This window comes from Pelobates fuscus, chromosome 13 (assembly GCF_036172605.1).
Source record: "Pelobates fuscus isolate aPelFus1 chromosome 13, aPelFus1.pri, whole genome shotgun sequence".
NCBI lineage: Eukaryota > Metazoa > Chordata > Amphibia > Anura > Pelobatidae > Pelobates > Pelobates fuscus.
In genome coordinates this window covers 42,443,981-42,466,442 of record NC_086329.1, presented here as the reverse complement: position 1 = coordinate 42,466,442, position 22,462 = coordinate 42,443,981, and the positions used below count along the sequence as shown (strand labels likewise).

Genomic DNA, 22,462 nt, shown 5'->3' with positions numbered 1-22,462 from the left:
TGAAAAGTTGGAAGTTTGTATTCTATATTTTAAATCTGATGAGGTGAAAATTAAAAAAAAAAAAAAAAAAAAAAAAAAAGGACAGTCCCACCTGACGAGAAGCAGTAAGAAAAAAAAACAGCAACAACCAAAAAAAACCCACACAAACCAAACGTTTACAGTTGCGTGCGTAACTTCTAATTCTCCTTAAAAAAAGGAAGCAATAAAAGGCTTTGGGATGCTCAAATTACAATCGCTACAGTGAGGCCTGCCCCTTTACACTCACACCCGAAGTTTCAACATACACATCAGTTCAGGCTGGCAGGGTGTGGACGAGCAATAAGCGGTCATTTCTATTGTAGGAGGAAATTTTTTATTTTATTTTTAACCAACAAAAATTGCAGCTCAGTTACGAATTAACCCAATGAGAAACAATTTAAGAGTGTAAAACATGTGGACACATGCTAGCTTATGTACTAAAGTAAGAATTAACAGGAGCTGAAAGCAAATTTACAATTTAAGGCCAAAGTAATGGCTAAATGCATAATGACTTGAAGAATTTTTCAAAGTTGCTACTTTGTACTTAAATCTGAAATTCACTTTGAGTTCTCAACAATTTTCAAGTAAATAACACTGTGCTTGTCCAGTGGGTTGTTCACTAGACACAGTTGTATAGCTTGATGTATTTTACATTTCTCAACTTTGGGGTGAGGAGCACAGTGTAACTGTTGCTAAAGCAAGGGATCCTCATCTGGGTCTTTTAACAAGACTCCATGTGGCATAGGACGTAGAGGACCCAGAATAGGTTTGAGGGTAAATGAGGCATTCTTTGCAGAGATACAGAAAATTTTAAAATATATATCATTTTATAGAACCATGCTATACCCAGAATAAGGTGAAGTTTGGCGTCTGTCTGGAAGGCGTAATGAAGTGTGACTAGGAACGGAGATTGCCTAATATGCTCCAGGACTTGTCTTTCTGTCCTCGTGTGTTCTGCTGTCTTGGCTTTCTGAATGATGGTCGCCTTCTTTAACACTTTCATTGCGTAAAGCTTCCCAGAGTCATGGCCACTTATTTTCCGTACCAGGAACACTTTGCCATAGGCTACAATAGACAAAACAGACATACATATTATCACGAATTACTTGCAACTAACAAAATACATCAGAGTTATTAACTAAACTGGCTATTGAGTAGAGAACCTCAAATACAAGCCAAAAATCGGAATAAATAAATACAGTCTCAAATTCACTTTTTTTTGACCATCTACACTTTTTTTTAGCCTAAACGTTTAAAAATGTTCTGGTCACTTCCCAGTTAAATGAAAAATCATAAACACCTCCCCCACCTCGTACACTCAGATCAGGTTAGATTTATCCCGGGCAGGGAAGGGAGGGACAACACGATCAAGGCACTGAACATCCTACACATAGCACGGACGCACCGTAGGGAACTCCTACTACTATCGACTGATGCCGAAAAGGCCTTCGACCGGGTGGACTGATCGTACCTGGGGAGCACCCTCACACACATGGGATTCGGCCCAAACATGCTGTCCTGGTTGCTCTCCCTGTACACTAGTCCCACGCCGAGGATCCGCGTTAACGGGGCACTGTCCGCCCCTTTTCAAATCAGGAACGGTACCCGCCAGGGATGCCCGCTCTCCCCCATCCTGTTTGCCCTCTCCCTGGAACCACTCCTGGGGGCGGTCAGACAGAATGGGGGAATCTCCGGTTTCCACCTCGGTCGTCACGAATACAGAGTAGCCGCATATGCGGATGATATGCTGTTCTTTCTTACTCAACCGATGATCTCGTTGCCAAACCTTCTTACAGCTTTTCGGGAGTTCGGAGCAATCTCTAACCTTAAGCTCAATACAGACAAATCAGAGGCCCTCCACCTCCCGCCCCACACAGGCCCTCTCCTTTACTCCCAATATCGATTCAAATGGTGCGACACCAAACTAAAATACTTGGGAATTTGGCTGCCCAAGGACCCGTCCCAACTATACCACCATAACTATCACCCACTCCTACACTCGTTGCTGGCAGACCTTAAGAAATGGTCCCCATACCATGTCTCCTGGTTCGGGCGAATCAATGCAGTTAAAATGAACGTGTTACCCAGGTTACTTTACCTATTCCAAACAGTGCCGATCACCTTGCCCAGAGCCTTTTTTAGCTCCATATCGACCGCCATACGCCAATTCGTTTGGAACTCCCGCCCAGCCCGGACAAAAAAATCCACCCTAGAACTGCCAAAGTGGATGGGAGGCACAGGATTGCCCTCCATTGAGACATATTACCGCGCCACACATCTACATAGACTGACGGACTGGCACGTACAACACCCCTTAAAACAGTGGGTGACTCTGGAGCTGGAGCAAACGGACAGGAAAATACCCTCCAGACTATGGTTACATACCGCCACATACGCTGACCTACACACCAAAAATCCCCTAATCGACGCCACGATCAGAGTGTGGATAGCTGTACGCTACAGACTGAGGCTCACCACCTCCCCTAGCCCCTTAACACCCATCACTCATAACCTGGACTTGGCTGACGCCTTATCCCAACAAGACCTGGCCGGTCTCCGGCAGGCAGATTGGATGTACCTACACCAATGGATCGGCACGCAAGGACTTAAACCACTCATAGAACTATGCCCCGATAGAACACCAACGTTACTCGAACAATTCAGATACCACCAAATAAAGATGTACTTCCTGTCCTTACCTGGCCGAGGGCATCTGATAAGACCCCTCACCAGCTTTGAACACATATGCGCACACCGAACACACGTACATAGGGGTATCTCCACCCTATACACCATACACCATATTCATGGCCCAGACCAGTGGGGATGTGGTGCTCAAATTTAAGGACCACTGGGAGACAGATTCAGGGGAAGCGCTCACCCCACAGGATTGGGACAAGATCTACACCCTCACACATAAATGCTCTATCAGTTCAAAGTACCAAGAGCTAAATTACAAAATTCTAACCCGCTGGTACAGAACCCCGGACATACTAAACCGCATGAACGACAGTGCCCCGGACACCTGTTGGAGATGCGGCACACACATAGGCACGTTCCACCACATATGGTGGGCGTGTCCCATGATCACCACATACTGGGAGAGGGTCAGGGAGGAGATAAACAGAATCACAGGAGCAGGGATTCTCCTAGATCCCCTAACGATGCTGTTACACCACACCCCCGCACCCAATAAGATTTATAAGAAGTCCCTAACGTTGCCACTACTCAACGCAGCCAAGGCCCTTATCCCGGCATTGTGGAAGCAGAAGGGGGCGCCTACCCTCCAGCAATGGGTGACAAAGGTGGAGGAAATCCACTCAATGGAAACCCTAATGGCAGACCTATATGGTAGACAGGAGCAATGTGCACTGACCTGGTATCCCTGGGAAACATACATAGCCAACAGATCAACTAATCTTAACGGGATGCCCCAGAGGATCTCAGAAAGCCGTCACGTACAAAGCTAACCTCATCAACTACCCACCTCACCAATGCCTCCTACCCCATACCCCCCTCCAGGACTGGACGACGGACGATACCCCCAACGGCTAACTCGGACAGACCCGCAATAGGGACACATTTACCTGTACACACATGATATAAGATGTAAAATGCCGCGTAGGGAACTGAGATCAGATAACGCGAAGTCACCTGTACAGCAAAGCACCACCTGACTACCTTGACCGGTACCCAACGGGTTCACGCATCTGACTGGCAGTATAGTTCAACAGGCAAACATTTCTCCAGACACATGCTCACCCACAGTAATTGATTACCTTATCTGAACCAGCACGCCTGGTTCTTACCCATGCAATCAGACGGCCTGACTAGGAAATAATTGTTAGCTAACATTAGAGTTGTAAAACCAAGAAATGTACTCCGCTACGGCTGCTATGACTTGTGCATGATAAAGAAGAAGATAAAGAAGATAAGGAATGTCAAGCAATCATGCGGGGTAAAAAGGGGGACAACGCACGAAAGGTAAAGCTACGCATAGAGTGGTAAACGCATAAAACCGTGTCTCTAAATTGCCTACATGACACCAGACAACCCTGATTGTAACCCGGTAGGTTTACACAGGTGACTAGATACATTCCTGCACCTCCCATCATATCAAAGTATATTGATTTACCTACAAGAATTGTTGATGCCGTTTGAAATAACACACTTGTTTTCCCAACCATACTGACCTGCGGTCTGTTTATAAATAATTGTTTACTGACAGTTAAGATGTAATATTGTAAACATGTTCCTCGACTTTGTTGTTTTGTACCCTGCTCTTTACTATATATGTAAAACGTAAAATGGAAAAGATTGTAAAAAAAAAAAAAAAAATGAAAAATCATAAAGGAGATTCACATATCTAGTATATTATGATTAAGCCAACAGGTAATTCTCACTGTAGTAGCCAAAGATTAGCTGAAAATCACGGGAGTTAAAGTTTAGCAACAACTGGAAAATCAATAGTTTAGTTACTGTGTAAACTGGGCATAAATAAAATAGAGATCAAAATTATTTATAAAAAAAGGACATGTGAACCATGGCAACAATATTGTGAGCGAGAAGGGAGAATATACCTTCCCTCTGCACTTTCTTTTTCAGATCATTTAATTTTAATACGTTTTTGTCACTTGTTCTACATTTTTTAATATTACAAGCTAGACTCAACCACACTGTTTGACTCCTCAAGCCTCCCAGAAAGGTTAAGAAACAGAACATAATACACATAATACTATTTGTTGTGCATATTTACAGATATGGTTGAATGGTACTGTATAAGTGTTAATAACAATATGTAATGTTGTGTTGTGTACATATTGCTGTAAACCTAACATATTTGTCGGCTTGTCAATAAAAAGGAAGACAAAATATTAATGTTAAAGATAAAGAACCTGCGGCTTAAAAAGAAAAAGGAAAAAAAAGAAAAGGGAAAAAAAACCAAAAAAAACATCTTCACATCAAGCACAGTATTGCATTTACTACCTGAAGAGCTTAAAAAGTCATTAGACAAACATATTTCTTAATTTCTACATAAAATAATAAACACAGACAACAGGATAATTGCTAGCCATTTAGCCAGATGACTGCTCTCAGCCTATCACTGCCCTCCACTGCCGCTCTACTTAACACAATGCGTTAACAAGAAGCCAGAGCAGAAGCTGTCGGGAGTTCCCATGGGACCTAGTTCATGGTTAAACCATAAATAAATGTTTTAACAGTGAGTCAAGGGACGGCGCCAGGGCACTACAGCCATTATAACCATTCAAAGAAATGTTGGGATACTCTGCCTGTTCATTTAAAGAGATAACGTTCGCTTCTCTGGAAATCACCCGATTTTAATAAAACATTGAAAAGCATCTATAACTTGCATTAGTCTTATCATGTGATGCTCGGTTTTCTTTAGAATTTATGTCAAAGATTTAGGAAATCACATCACAAGTCAGTTCTGTTCCGTCGAGGGAACACCATGCAAATGAGGAAGAAAAATAAAAAAGGAAACTGGGAAAGTTATCAAAGCGGTGAAAGTTCTAACAAGTGGTGAAAAAAAAAAATCAAGGGGGATGAGGGAAGTCCCTAATGCAATGTGCCTGTTGCTTTTGTTCGTTTCCATGGAGATTGGCACACTCTGAATACTTTAGATCACTTTGGGGTAGAACACATTGACAAATCTCCCCCAAATGTGTGCTTGCTGCTAAGTACCAGGTGAGAAGGACACGGCTTAGAACAATGATTGACAGGGAGCCAATAGTAGAATAAAGAGATGTGGATTTCTACAGTCACATATTTTTCACAAAATATAAATATAGATTTGTTTAATAAAAGGGATAAGTAAATAGAATATTAAAAATCTTGAGAACGGAGAGTTCTCCATCCCGTCCTGTATCCCATCGCCGAATGGTCTGCACTCTGAGCAGATGACAGCACATGCTAGCTATAGAGATTCCATTCAGTTATCCAGATGCCAGCACTGAAATTGAATCCAGGACACAAAATCTGCTATTTGACACATTTTCTAGAAAAATGCACAGACACAATTATTAGGAAAGCAGTAAGCTATAGGACTGTAAGAAGTTATGCATGTCAGAGCCCATACACCAGAAATAGAAAGGATTGGTTCTGACTAGCACCTCACTTGCCTTCAGACCTGTTCCATTCTCTCACTACACCCAATCCTTATACTTTTCATTTAAACACCACATACAATTAATCCAGATTATGATCTACCCAACGTCTCCTGACCCTTCGCTCTTATACAGCACACCTTTACCTGGAACACAGGGCAAGTGGCAGTTACAAATCTCATATCCCAGTAACACCATTGATGGTTTAACAGAGATGAATATTGTAAGATGAAAACACACTTATCTCCCCAACACCTTTGGGTAATCAACAATGCTTTCAAGTGAGCATACACCATCAGGCATATAATTTCCAAAATGCTCTGCATTTATGCCCAGTTGTAAAAATTACAGAATAAAAAAAATAATTGAATGAAAGCAGCAATAGTTCCATATTTTTCAGTAATAACCAATTAATTAAGGGCAAAATAAATTAACAGCTTGATGGTGGGGCAAGGGTTACACAGAGGACCTTAAGGATACTTTCACAATTCTCAGGACTCAATACATTATGGATCAAGTGGAATGTAAAAGGATATGGTCCATGTTTTATCTTGCCAACCATACCTCTATCCATATTAGATCCCCTATCAATCACGGTTTTAAACTATGCCATTTCAGTTTCTCTACCTCAAATGAGGTGTGCCCTTATTGTGCCTGGACTAGGCCAAACTGTAATATCTGTTGCCAAATCGTTTATATACATTTAAAAGAAAGTTCTTGGTTATTTTCTTCAAGTAAAAAAAAAAAAAAAAAGTGATCTGTTCCCTTTAAGACCCTAGCAGCAGGGGTACATTGCAGGAGATGGAGCGATTTGCTTGCCATCCTCTCCTGCAGATAACCAAAGCAGGAAGTCCGCCCACAGCATTGTGTAATTGTTCGACACAATACCCACAAGGACACACCTTTTCTTTCTAAGTTCTCTTGAGACAATCCTCAGATCTTAACCCTAAACCAGTTTCTCTGAGTTTAAAGAACTGTCCTTGAGGTGTGGATGCAACGTCACCAGTATTATGTACAGAATAGTCTCAAAAAACTAGAAGAGGGTGAAAAATATACAATAGAGAGTCACTCCCAGCCACAAAATGCTATTCTGCTCAAGAATTCCATTCTCCTGCTTTACGTCTCATCTTGGAACTCAACTACGATAATACGGTTGTACTTTTTCACATTTGCTAGCTTCTAACTCTCTTTATGGCAGAGTATTGACTGCAGGCAAAAGGCTCTCTTTACAACAAAATGTCAAATGCCATTCATTTGTCACAATTTGGTATTTTCAACAAAACCAGTTTGCTTATTCACAGAAGGCAAATTGGGTTATTTCAATACAATTTCTGCTTCCATTTGGCTACCGTTCAGTTGAACCTCCATATAATCATTAATTCCTTTAGGTGATCACATTTCCCTGCACACCAACCATTCATTTCCACACAGCCGTATATATACACCCTAGAGATATTTTTTGTTTTGTTCTTGTAGCATTGAAATTCGGGTCCAGTTTTGAGGAGTTATTTTAAAATCATTCTCACTGCAATAATGGGATCTATTCAAAAAACAGAAAGTATCTCCTTGGCTCATTTTGGCTAGTGTTTAGTTGGTAAATACATGGTTACAACAGAGCTGAATGAATGCCATAGTACTCATTGGTAGGGATGGAGTATATATATATATATATATATATATATATATATATATTTATTTAGTTTAAAGGACCACTATAGGCACCCAGACCACTTCACCAGGTCCATATGTTTACATATGGGTTAATCCAGCCTCTAGTGGCTGTCTCATTGAGAATGCTTTCCTATGGGTTGGCTGAATGCGCGCGCGGCTCTTGCTGGGCATGCGCATTCAGATGATGACGTCAGAAGAGGGAGGAGAGTCCCCAGCGCCGAGGGAGCCTGGCGCTGGAGAAAGGTGAGTGTTTAACCCCTTCCTCCCAGCGGGACGCTGAGGGTGGGGGCACCCTCAGGGCACTATAGTGGTCCTTTAACTCTAAACCCAAATGTCATACATATTGAAGAAAAAAAAAAAAAAAAAATACCACATTCAGCAACTAATTAAAAGAAGGAGGATGGATGCATTCTGGAAAATATGCCCAAAACCTAAATTTTTTCGTGAAAACACGCTACCGTTTTTTTTTTTACGAAAATAAGAACGGGTCTTAATTAAATTTCCCACGAAAAACGCATTAGGGCTTATTTTCATGGGATGTATTATTTCAGGGAACATAGACCAGTTCACTAGGGGATGGAATCCCGCATATCTATGTTCGGGGAAACTTCCCCGAACAAAGATTAGCTTACTTGTGAATGGAGTCTGGCGAATCTATTTTCAGGGAAAATTCCCCGAGCGTAGATTAGCAAACTAGCAACTAGGGCTTATTTTTGGGGTAGGGCTTATATTACGAGCATCCCCCGAAAATAAGAAAAAGGTTTATTTTCGGGGGATGTCTTATTTTTGGGGAAATAGGGTCTTTTAAAAACACATTAACCCAGGCAGGGAATGGTGTAAAAATTGAGCAGATTTCACTTATTAGAATACCGTTTTAAGAAAGCACTGAATGAAGGCAAAGAAGACATACAGAAGAAAATAGTACTGGGTGGAGACACGCGAAGATGGCTGTAGCCCAGAATTTGAGAAATGTCAGAGTGATGTGGGATAATGGGGGAACTATAGTTTCTTTCTTATTATGTCTACACTACACACAAAAAAAAAAAAACGACATGGGATTTGGCAGCAGTGACTTTGTATAGTGACTACGTATATCAATATTGTGTTGTGCACAGTTTTTCGCATTTATATGTAGGCAAATGTGCACAGTATGTGCATATGTGCTTAAATGTATATCACGTATGTGTATGTGCATATACACCATAATTCCACAGGACATATGGATTCTTTTGAAAGCATATAGACTATAATCTTACCTCCTGTTCCAAGGACCTTCAAGAGTTCAAAGTTTTCGATTCCTACTTTTTCTGCATGTCCAGTCAAGTTTGCTATGGGAAGAACAGAAAGTTACATGATAACTAACCAGAAATAAGGCGGATCCAGATTTTCCCTGAATGTCAACATAGTTCATATTTTATTGATTAAAAAAAAAAAAAAAAGAAAAGAAAATAACCCTGAAGAAAGTACATTTAACTCCTCACTGTACAACAGCCAAATAATCACACACACATTTCAAAATATATTAGAAGAAAAAAAAAAAATCTAAAAGTAATAATTCTTGATACCAGGGAAGAGATTTACTACCTCTCAAGGGTATTCTTTAATAGCTCCTTTATTGAATTTTCCTCAAATGTATTAACATTTATCCCCTGCTGCAATTCACTTAAATTATAAATAAAAAAAAACAACACCTCCCGCACCAAATAAGAAAACATGCAAAAGTAAAACAGATACACTGCTTCCCTTAAAAGAACACATAGATGACACTGCATTTCCTGCTGCATTGCTTCACGCTTTCGGTCTGCTGTAAAATGTGTGTGTGTAAAATAGGGATTTAGGATAGTGCACATGTAATCTTTTTATTGTATGTATTGGGGTTGATGGGTAATATAGTCATTGTTGGCACCAAAGAGTAGTGGGAGTTTGAGCGCACGGTTTAATTTCTGTCTGCTGGAATTGGGAGTGGGAAGGGTCACTGATTGAGCCCAGATACAAATGACTTCTTACTGTGAGGGGTGCTGGTACAATTCGTTCTTACAGAGAATGCATTATTAAAAAAACACTATGATAAATAATTCTATGACCCAATGATCAATAAAAAACAAAACATTACAATATCAAGGAACACTGTTATTTTACACACCATTCAATAGTGTAAACAGAACTTTGTTGTCTTTAAAAATGACACTCCGGGGGCGGGGCCGGACCGCCATGCTGACCGGTCGCATGGCGGAGGGGCTCCGGAGGAACCGGGCCTTTAGGCCACAATAAGCGGATTATCATACCCGAACGGAGCCTGAAAATACCCACACAGCGGTGGGAGAGGTAGCGGACACTGAGATCGGGAGCCTCGGACCCTACACAGGGAACACGAGGCTTCGGAGGCTGCGGCCCACCTGGGGGGGGAGCGGGGTGGACGGCCGCTGCCCTGTCTCCCCACCACACTGCCATGCGCTGGAGGATTGGGGGCTTGCCGGTCCTGTACCCCCCCCCTTCTGGACCGGGGGGCGTCATCCCGGTCCCCACTGGGACTACCGAGCTGAATGAAGAGCCGACTACAGGGCGCTGTACACCCAGGTCCCACAAGCGAAAATGGCGGCGGCTCAGAGCACCTAACCAAACGCTCCGGCAACTCACAACCACAACGCTGACCTACACAAAGGGCGAAACGAGCACACAGTGAACACCGGCTGGAGAGTGGAAGGGACCAAGAGAACCACCGGACCCTCTGCCCGCAACACGTGCCTCCCTGGCCGAAATATGCTACACTCACCTAGGATGGCGGCTTGTCAAGACTTCAAGCAATGAGCAACATGCAGCACAGAACCTTCTCTGAGGCAGTCGACTGTCAGCTGTAATGCATATGTTCCAGAATATCAGGCTAATGCCGACACTGCCTCGAAGTATACCTGCCTTCTAACCCCACCGACAAGGCATCTGAGAGGGAACTGTACCTGCAAGCGCGAGCAATGTCATCAGAATACCCCAGCTCCACAGAGCCAGCCATGCACATCGGGCTTCTCAAGAGGCCTGCTTCCAGGGGCCAACAGTGGACTGATTTACGATAGCAACATATGACAGGGTCAGGTCGGTTGTATATCCTCTGGATCTCTTACACCCTAGATACACGCCAGCAAGCCTATTTAAAACGGACCCTCTTTTATGTGACCTATTTTTAAGTTTATGTTTTTCTATTATGCCGCTAATTTATGCATTTCTCTTCTCTCTGCTCGACCTGCTATATATACTTACAGTGTCTCATGCATGTTTAATCCACGTATTCTTAGAATGTAACCACGGTAGCTTCACGCAGCCACCAACACACACGCAGGAATTAGACACCAAGCAAGTCAATAGCGATATACTGTTTAAAGCAGAGGGAAGCCCAGCTAGCTTGCTTACTTAAAACTAAAATCGTTTCTGCATGATTATGCTTGATCTGAGCGTGCCGTTATGCTAACCTGAGAGCAAGGCGAAAAGGGCATACTCGGACGACTAGCTAGTACCAGGGAATGCTATAACATCGAGATGAGCTAATATGTTTAGGTCATATAAAATTAAGCAGGCACCTCTGGCCGCCTACTTTGGGATAATTAGTAGAATCCGCAATAGCAACTGACCAACACTTTACTCTCTGATGTGTAAAAATTATATATGTACCTAACGATCCTTATCCTACAGTTCGTATACGAAAAAGCTCCTGCCAATGCTTAACCCTTTACGTTATAGAACAGTTCGTCATCGTTTGTTTCTCATGATAAATGCTATAAAAATGTGCTAGCCAATCACATGCCATAACAAGTCAATGTTCATAACAAGCCTGCAGTTGCTGTTGTGGCACTGTAAGACAAACTATACGTTCTTTAATATGCACAAGAAAAATAAAGAATTAAAAAAAAAAAAAATGACACTCCAAGCACCAAAATACCTATGTTCCTTGCAAAGTTTATGATGCAAGAAGTGTTCAACCCTGGCCTCTTCCAATTCTATTTATTACAATTGCATCTAACGGCTAAAATCTCTGCCCAGTTCTACAATGACACTTAACAGGGGAAGTTAGGTTTCCTCAGATCATATAAAAACTTGTGCAACATGTAAGAGCACAGCATGCAGGGTGCGCAAGCAATACAATTAATATTGTAAAGCGCTACGGAATCTGTTGGCGCTATATAAATGGCAATAATAATAATAATTACAGTAGGAGAACCTGTACAGAAACCATACACACATGCAACTCCAAGTAGCTTCATTCATGAAGAGTAAAAAAAAAAACAAAAAAAAAAAAACTAAAAAAAAAAACACAAAAACTAAAAAAAAAAAAAACACGACAAAGAACATAAGAAGATATATGGCAGCCGCTATTAAAAGGAAGGTGCCATTATGACAAATAATTTAAAATGGTTTAAAAATGAGTGAATCTAGTTACTAAATTATTGATTCGATTATTTGGACCCCCAAGGCTCCTTAAAGGGTTACTGTACCTGCAATCCAGAGACGAGACACTATCCCACCTCTGGGAGACCAGTATTGATGAATCTCTCAGCCAAGCGAATGCTTCTCACAGAAGCACATTGGAATGCATGGCCTTCTGCCATGTTTGGCGGCACAAAGCAATCAGAAAGAGTTCCCTCTTGGTTTCCTGATTGACAGCCCAATAGTACAACCCAGCAACTTAATAAACATGTTGATTTCAAAAGTAACTTAGCACTTTTAAAACATCAGAAAGAGGAGACACTCTGGAGTTTTAATTTAACTAGCCTAGAAGTTTTATTTATATTTTCATGAATGAAACTACTCAGAAGTGTCAAATTACATGCAAGGTTTATGTTTCCACTGGGAGGGAAAACACAAAAACAAGCAAACACACAACTGGCCAATTTTGACTTTAGTGATTGTGTTGATCTGCAACAAAGAACAATGTCACATTGATATGCCTTTTTTTGGTAATGTAACATAACCCTGGAGTTTCCTTTAAATAATTTGGTTACCAGAACTGCGTTATTTTCCATAATTATTTTTCTATGTGGGTATATGTTCATGTTCAATAATATAGCAGGATTCGGAACAGTTGTTGCAAAGTACTGGATATTGATCTTTTCAGCAAGCACTGCACAAGGAACAAACAAGTCCTCTGGATTGAGTCTGCGTGCATTTGTTACCAACAGAAAGGACATCAGGAGGCATACTAATGCCTCTAAGGGAAGCAAACCTCCTAGTTACCATATGCAAGTAAATATAGCCCTAATGGCACCTAGACGGGTGTAATTACATGTTTCCAAATATGTTTCAGAACACAGATGCTCTGCCTCTTTCCTTCAAGTAACTGGTCCTGCAATATCTACACACCGAACGATTGTGATATAGGTAAGACAGCAGTACCAACAAAACAGCAAATTGTGGAGATAAACAATCCAACTGCAAACATTTTAAAGTGTGGTTCAAAGTAAAAAACTGTTTCTAGGCTAGAAGAGTGAAAAAAAAACAAAAAAAACAAAGCAACCAAAAGAGCATTTTGTTTGTGTGCCAAGAACAAGCCCCAAATGCACTAGAGTTCGTTATAGTGGTAGGCATACCTGGCACCCACCTATTGTAATTAAGCAAGCCATTTTAAGAGGGTTTGACTTCTTACTTGGGTCTGTCAGGCGTTTCCCTGCCTCCACTACTTTCGTCAGAGAGCTGGAACATCTCTGTCTGAGCTAAGCACAGTATTGTAGCTTTTAGCGTCCTGTAGTAGATATGGGGTTGTAGTGTTCCTTTATATTAAAGAAAACTCAAATAATTCTTTCCAATAGTAGGTTTTAAATTATAAACAAATTCATCATCATAATAGAAAATAATAAATATCCAGAGCATGGTGTAAATGGGTTTTATGTACACATTTACATTAAGTTTTGGAAAATCACAGTACCTATGCACAAAGTAAAACAAATAAATAATTTACTGCCTATGCAATGCAACACTAATATGAAAAAGGGGAAACAACTGTTTGAACATACAATATCCAATGCATTGTTTAGGTTATCCTAATTTAAACCGACCTGCATTCAATTTTTCATTATGCATTTTCACTTTTTATGTATCGTCTCTGTAAGGGAGGTCTCTCAAGTCCCTTTTAAAACACTTTAATGGGGTAACAGGGTTTAAAAATAAAGTGTTACTCCAGGCATCGTAAGCACTACAGCCCATGGTACTGGTTATGATGCCAGGAGTACTCAGGCTTTGTTTCCCAGTAAGGGGGCAAATAGTTTTGCACTCTTACCTGGGTTCCTACCAAGCACAGAATGTCGTCCAGTGGCCAGTGACAGCATCCAGTTTCTACAGATCTTCAGGAGCTGAAAGTTAAAATGACGGCCATTCATTGGCAGAGAGCGTCAGCTGACCGCTCTAAACCATAGAATGTGCATAGGAATACAAACATCATTAACTTTAGCCAGCCTGGGTCTCCAGGCAGACTAATGACAACCTAATGATGCTTCTGGAGGTAGAGTAACACTTCACTTACATAATTTTCAATATATGGCTATTCAAATTTAGACAGCAATTTAGACCTGGGCATCCCTTTTTAGATCAATAAATATTTGGCCAAATATGCAAACATTTGTCCATTCAGCCAACATAGTACTAAGTAGGAGTAGCACTGATGGAGCCTGGCTGCATATATCCAGAATGAAATACCTATATCTGTGAAGTTATCACCTGTCACAAAACTTTAGAAGCGGCACCGATCTTCTTTAAAGGAGCAACAAGATGCTCTTAAAATGTGAGTTTGATAATCCATTGGTTTGGCCTAGGAGATCTTTACCAACCCTGGGTAAGAGGGGAGGAGCAGGATAAGACTGATTTACCAATGAAAAAAGGGTATTTTAGTAAACTTGTCAGCTTTAAAATTAAAATGTATTTATTATGATTTAGTAACACTGAAGCTTTCTATATATCATAAAAAAGGAAAGAAATATTAACCAACAATGCAAACTTTGGCTTGTCTTCGTAGCAATAATAGACAACAGTAAGCAAGCTACACAGAGAGTTGTGGCTTGTGCCAGCTCAGCATTTGACAGACATGCTTAAGTTAGTTCTACTAGTTAGCAAGTATTGGATGGAACTATCAGTACAAACTCCTACATTTATGAAATCGAAAATGTGCAACCAGCATATTGATACAATACTTCATTTTATAGATGTGGGTCACTAAAGGAAGATATAATGAGTAAGCCACCCATATTGCAAAGAGGGCTACAGCATTGCCCGGTGTGTGCATCACCCATCAACACCTCTGTCAAGAAAACAACTTGCAAAGAGCAGCTTTGTTACCGACGCTGGACAGCTCAAGCATCTTGATAATTTAATCTGTCGCCTACTCCAGCCTGAATTTGAAGTAAGTGGGCTGAATGCCCTTTCAAAAGTTGCAGATTTAAGGAAACACTTTGTCCAAGCTTCGGAAATACGGTTGTCTTCTCTACAAAATTATTTCACAACAAAGGCCTTTCCAATAACTTCCAGACGTCTCCTGTAAACATATCATTCTGTACCTTAACACAGATATTGCACAAGAACACACATGCACTGCAGGAGGGGATAAAACAGGGCTTGGACACAGCTTTAAAATCCTTCCTACTTTATGGGCTATCCTTTACATTGCCAGAAGGCAGGGTGTGAACCTCATGGTTGATCCCTTATGGAAAGGGAAGATTTAGATTTAAACACACCCTCAAATGTAGTCGTTTACCGACTACAACTCCCATCATCCAACTACTTGAAGCATATAAGGAAAATTGGCATCTTAGCCTCTGCATAAACTCAACAAATTTAAAAGAAGAATGCTATAAATCCAGTATATAAAAGTAACTAAACAAAGGCATTTAAACAAATAAAAACATAATTATGCTGGTAAAAAGATAATGAAAGTGGCTTTGACACTCAGAGTATTTCGCAACAATGAAATTGTTAGGAAATACTCATGTCGACTGTGTCAGAATGTCAACGAAATTCAAAAGCAATCAGTAGATAAAAGACAAAGCAGGAACTACTTTGTCTTAAGGTAAAATGAGAGGCTAGCAAATTGCCTGTTCCCATGGCAGTGGCAAAGGGGTTCTTATATGGGTTTCACTGTGGAGTATCCCTCAGTCTTGAATTCAGAAATTAATTTAGATTTGTTTTAAACCTCATTTAAAAAAATCCAGTATGAACATTAGTTTGTGCCTAGTTACGAACGCATTTTCGGTATTGTCACTGGACTCATTTGTACTACATAGAAAGAACTTAGAATTGCAAGATATGCAGAAGCAATTTTTGCTAAATCCCTGAACATGCCTTCCATACATTCTGTTGGAATCCCACAAGTTTCTCCCCGATAATAACTCTGGAATTCGTATGAGAATGTTTACACTACTTACTTAATCAGACAGAAAATTCTTTAAAAGGTCAGTAATGATTTAATACGTATGGTTTACCTATGAAATAGCACAAGGAATTAAGTTTTAAACGCATGTATACAAGTTCTGGGATTTTCCCTCCTTTTAGAAAAATACTGCAGGGAGTAAAAGAACGAAGAGAGGAAAAAAAAAATGAGTAACCCATATGAAATAAATGCTGTGCTCTCTGATTGGCAGAAAGTAGTTTCTGCCAATCAGAATATAGCTGGTACCAGATCATGATCAGTGAATTGGAAAGTGCACTCAAGAATGAAGAAATCACAGCTGCCATTTATTTATAAAATTAATGTAGTTAAAATTAGCTAATTAGTAGGTTTTGGACTTTTATATTATGTAAAGGACAAAAGTTAGAGGTATAAAATCAGGACAGGAGGAGCACGGGGCTGGAGAAAGGCCCACCAACCAGTCTGTCCATGTGACAGGGCTTTCATACCGCCCAGCAAAGGCCTTGAACAGCATGAGAACACTTAATGATGTTATTGCACTGCATGCTTTATAGACACAAGTAGGACACTGGAGGAAAGGGAGAGGGGGAGAGGGGGGGGAGAGGGGGAGTTATAGAGAAAAGGATTTTATATTGGGACAGTTATGCCATATTATTTGCACTATAAAGATATACATATGCTGATGAAATGAGTGCATTGTGGTTTCATGTTATTAAAAAATTAAATGAACAATAAGGATCTAAAATGAAAAACAAACTGTACATAGGAATTCACACAATCCTACCATGCAAAGCTATGTCTTTATACTCAACATAATTATAATCCATTAGTGGAAAGCACACCAGAATTAGAGTTCTGAGAGCTCCTCAAACAGATTGTTGTTGATGAGTGGGGCCACAACAGCTCTGAAACCAGGAGTCAGATTCTACTAAACCATTGCAAAACTTTGGACCTCACACTCCATCCAAACGGACCATGTACAATATTCAGACCTGCGTTCTCTTCTCTACCCATGGCAAAAACACAAATACATTGTAAACAGGGCTTTGGAATGGTTGTCTTGTTCTAGGAAGCATACAACCTATGTCACATAGAAAGCAAACTCCAGTCATCACTCACCCACACTACGCACATAAAAGAAAGTCTAATGGCACTTGAGGCTTCACACAGCACTCATCTCGTCAAATCAATCATCAAAATCTCCAATAGTACATCCATCATTCATGGCCTCTTTGGTAATTACACACTAGCTATAAAATTGCCAGCTTCCTTGGAATGTATTCCTATGGGCATAGCCTTACCTGTGTCTCTAGACAACAAAACTATATATGCCTCCAAAGGCCATTTATTCAATACTGATGATAATTAGACAGTATTTCTTTGGTCCAAATTATTAAATGGACATGTCTAGGTACCATGAGGTTTCCCCCCAGTCAGATGATGTCAGAGGAAACAAAATGCCGTTAGTTCGTATCCCCTTCAAAAGTAACATTGCAATGAACTGGATTATAAATAATACACAGCAATATGTGTACAGAAAACAGTTTTTCAGTACCAATGCTATGCGAGGACTCCAATAACCTCAACTAGTTCTATTTTGCAGAGCTTTTTCCTACATTATTGGATACTTTATATTACGCAGTTGCATTATATGCTATGCATGGATTTAGAATTGTGTCACAACTTGCCTAGGTCCCCGGGGTACTAATCTGGGTTCTACTGCATGGAGTCTTCACTGTGCTATATAGTTTGAAAAAAGGAAGAGCTTGTTAGCTCTCCCAGCCAATGAGGAGTCACCCTGCTTAGGAATAAAGCAGGGCTGCAGCCACAGGTGCTCAGCAGAACCCAGGTAAGTGTTTAAGTCATTCTAAAACAGTTTGGCATATTAGTCTGGGAGGGCAACACAACCAATACAGTGTGCCTTAGTAGTTATGATACTAGGAGTGATCCTTTGAGCTCCCATATGCTACAGTGTAACCTTTAAAACTGCCAAGTACACCTGTGAATGCTATAAAACCAGAACAAATCCAACACCTTGGAGAAGAAAGAACAAAATATGCCAGGTATAAATCATCCACAGACGCGAAAATATATTCCTCTTTATAAATAGAAAGAAAATGCGTCTTCCACACCCAAACTAACAAAGACAGGAACATTTAAAAAAAAAAAAAAAGGGATTGTCAAGTTTCACACTCTCAGTGTGAACTGCATCAAGAACTGATACATTCTCTGACAGCAAAGACCAGAACAGAAAACAAAACCAGCACCAGAAGGAAAGGGAGATGGATGGAGACATTGTACATAAAGATACAGAATATGCAAACAGTATTCCTAAATTAGTCATTTTAATATTTAAAAGGTGAGGCATGTATTGAAGGCTTCTGTGGGGAATTATTATACTGTAAAAGACTAAAACTAAAATGTTTACAAATATCAACAGAACCAATCTGACATTAGAGAAACATTGTTGGAACAACAATTTATATTACTGTTGTAATTTTCTACTATTCTGATCTCTTTGAAGATTGACTGAGATATTCAAGCCACTAACTTACAATGCTTTCTCATTGGCTGAGCATGTACACTCAAGAGTACTTTGAATAAGGAAGTCGTATTACAAATATAGGGGGGGTGTCTAAGAGGGAAGGTTTAAGCTCCAGAAAGCTGCGAACACAATATATATATATATATATATATATATATATATATATATTTAGAAATTTAGCAAATCTAAAAAGATGTGTGTGTGTGTGGTGGGGGGAGGGGGGAATTCTTGACAAACATCTTTGTTAAAAAATGACAAATAGTTAAAAATAAACAAACAAATGCATGGAGGGGAATGGCACATAAAAGACTACCATACTACAACTATTGAAGAGCAGAGAGCTAACCTGTCTAGCTAAACTCCAAAAGCCTGTTGTGTACCTGTATAGAAGAAATAATTATATATATATATATATATATATATATATATATATATAAAAAAGTCCTCTCAGATAACATTGAACAGATAAATTGATACATTTATGAGCAGATAGTACAGGTTACTACACAAACTAATCATAAAGAGAAAATTGTAACAGATACAAAGTGAATTTCAAAATTTAGACCAAAATAAGTGAACTGGAAGCATAGCTGATTTGGAGATTTTTTCTAATTCAGCTATTTTGGCTTTAAATTTAAAATTCACATTGAATTGCTGACAATTCTAACTTTTATATACAACTCTGAAAGAGAGTGTAATGTTTCAGATTGTAAGGATTCCCTTTGTTTTTTTTTTTAGTGTTGTGTAACTGAGGGAGAAAGGATGAGGAATTGGGCTGCACCCTTTGACTTACATCATCGGTACCTAAACCTAGATCGCAAGCTCAAAAGAGCAGTGCTTCCAATCTTTCTGAACTTCAATGCGTCTATATGTATGTCATTATATTCTGTATAATGAATCCCACATGTCAATTTGCTTGTAACCTATTAAAGGACTACTATAGTCACCCAGACCACTTCAGCTTAATGAAGTGGTCTGGGTGCCAGGTCCAGCTAGGATTAACCCTTTCTTCTATAAACATAGCAGTTTCAGAGAAACAGCTATGTTTATAATAGGGTTAATCCAGCCTCTAGTGGCTGTCTCACTGACAGCCGCTAGAGGCACTTCCACGCTTCTCACTGGGATTTTCACAGTGAGAAGACGCCAGCGTCCATAGGAAAGCATTGAGAATGCTTTCCTATGGACTGGCTGAATGCGCGCGCTGCTCGTGACGCGCATGCGCACTCAGACGATGACGAACGAGTAAGAGGAGGAGAGGAGGTGGAGAGTTCCCCGCCCGGCGCTGGAAAAGGAGATACATTTAACCCCTTCCACCCCCTAGAGACCGGCGGGAGGGGGGCCCAGAGGGTGGGGGCACCCTCAGGGCACTATAGTGGTCCTTTAATATATTGAACTGTGCTGCAGAACTTGCTGAAGCTTTCTAAACCAAAAATGTGACAGTAACAAAAAAATAGAGAGAAGGCCACTTAAAAGCATCATATTTAAAATCCTAGGAAGTGGGGGGATGGGGTCTAGCCACAGAGCAAAGCAAACGTGTGGTGCCTGGCCTCCCGAATCCTGGGCTGATTTTGGGCCATTTGCCCCTGCTATTAAGCGGCTTCATCCCATATTAGCAGCCTTATAAGTCGGGGGTATACTCCTGTACACATCAACAACTTACTCAAGGCGGCATGATGTCGGAGACCCGAGGTGCCCTGCTGCGGCCTTAAAAGGAGGGAACTGGGGAGATGCGGCCGATCTTCCTGGACTCCTCTAAGGTAACCTGTCGTACCTGCCCTCCTACCCCCCACCCCCACCACTGGGCAATGTGGTCACCCTTTATCCTGCATTCCACTGCAGAACACCGGAGGGACCTGCACCAAAGATGGCAGCATCCCTTTCACCGGCCGGACAATTCCTGAGCTCACCTCAAGGGTCTCTCCCTAGCCCTACAGCAACCATCCTGCTCCGACTTGATGCACTATTTCAGTCCTTTTGGGCGCGGATTTAAGCATGTCACCGAGCTGAATTGCCACGACACCAGAAGGTTCACGAGGCAGGTGCGCTGATGTGGAATACCAAACTCCTGTAAGGGGTACTGCCACTACCACGCCTCCCAACACTGCCGCTTGCCTTCCTAGGCCGAGAGCAACACAAGGCAAAGCCTTACAGCATCACCCACGTGTGCGGAGGATTCACACGCCGCAGGCGGCCTACAACATGCAGAACCCCCGCATACCCCGTGTGGCAAACCTAGCCACTTCTGGACTATAGTTACTAAAGGTTGTCCGTAGGCTGAATGTGTACTGTGTATGTTAAACTGTGTATGTGATGTATTATGGCCGTTCGCATGCTGGCAGGCGTACGCTGCCAGCATACAAAACCTTTCGTTCGACGAAACACGGCTATCCGGGCCGTTCACCATACGAATGCGGGCTCCCCAGGTAGACCACCCACTCACAAGTCGTGTGGCACCAATTAACCGATTGCAACAATGTTGCAATCGGTAATTAAGGGCTCTCCTAGGTGGCCGTCGTTCGGCTACCGACCATGCGGCGGTCGGCCATCTTGGATCCTTTGTCTCTGCAGCGGTGTTCGGTCGTCGAGAGCCTGGAACTGAAAACGGCTACTCAATGATCCGAACACCGCTGGACTTCCAGAGCGTTCGGCACATTCTGTTCCCCATTGATGTTCGGTAGTTTTAAACCGAACTCGATGTTTTAATGTATTTAGTGCGGCGTTCGGTTAGTTTAGCTGGGATCGGAGCGGTATTCTCACTAAATGTGCCCGCCGACCCCAGCTATCTACCGAACGGTCATTCGTCTAAAAGCGAGTAAAATTGTGTAAAATATAGATTTCTGTATAAATTGCCGGTTTTGCTGCACGAGGGGATAATCCACTTAATCGTCCATTTTAGTGGGAGTATCCCTCTCGTGCAGCAATGCCTGTTGGGATAATCCTGCTGCCTGATGGGAGAAATCCCCTGTACTATCTGTAAGGAAACCCCTTGCAAGAGGAACAGCATAAATATGGAAGTCTGTGAATAAAGCAAGTTAGTTGACTCCCAGACTGTGTTTCGTCCGGTTATTGGGAGGATTGGGGAACTTGTCTTACTTTTCAGCGCTGACTGTGGATGTACCTGTGTAACCAGCGGATATCGGGGATTTTACTATTGCCCTCCGCTACACCCCGGTCAGGCGAAGGAAAAGTTCCCAGAGAGGACCAGAGTACGTTGAATCCAGATGCAGGCCCTCACACAGGGTGGGGCCATAAGAGTGCTGTGCATGTGCCGACCACCGCCAGAACCTACTTGGCATAGTCCAGCGGTTTTTAACTTAACCGTATAATTTACACATGTCCAGTTAACGATTGCTTAATCTTCTATGAGGTCTATTGTAGACATGGACGTGCCTGACAGCTTGTATTCTATATCACTGAGAAATGAGAGGATTAACTAATTTGTTTTCTTAGTTACTGCATCTGACTGCTAGCATCTTACATATTAGCATATCATATACACATGTTCAGTCTGAGTAGCACTGGTGATCCTATTTGCTAATCTACGTAACTAAAAAAAAAAATGAGACTTACACACGCAGGAGTTTATTACACTGTGCATGTATCTGTAAATTTGATCAACAATCATCTGTCTTAATTCTGTTTCTTTTTTTCTGTATGTTTTAACTTGCAGTCTCTATAAAAAAACTGATTGACAAAATTGAAAGAAAAAGAAAAAAAAATCCAGGG

General features: G+C 41.1%; 1 protein-coding gene across 1 annotated transcript in view; it reads right to left on the bottom strand.

The window, feature by feature from the left end:
- Positions 1 to 22,462, bottom strand: part of RPS6KA5 (ribosomal protein S6 kinase A5) — a 60,428-nt gene that overhangs the window by 26,779 nt on the left and 11,187 nt on the right. The window contains exons 2-3 of the mRNA XM_063440137.1: positions 9,071 to 9,142; positions 865 to 1,083 (exon numbers count right to left, since the gene is read on the bottom strand). Of these exons, the coding sequence (XP_063296207.1) occupies positions 865 to 1,083; positions 9,071 to 9,142 (291 nt within the window). The remainder of the gene's footprint in view (positions 1 to 864; positions 1,084 to 9,070; positions 9,143 to 22,462) is intronic.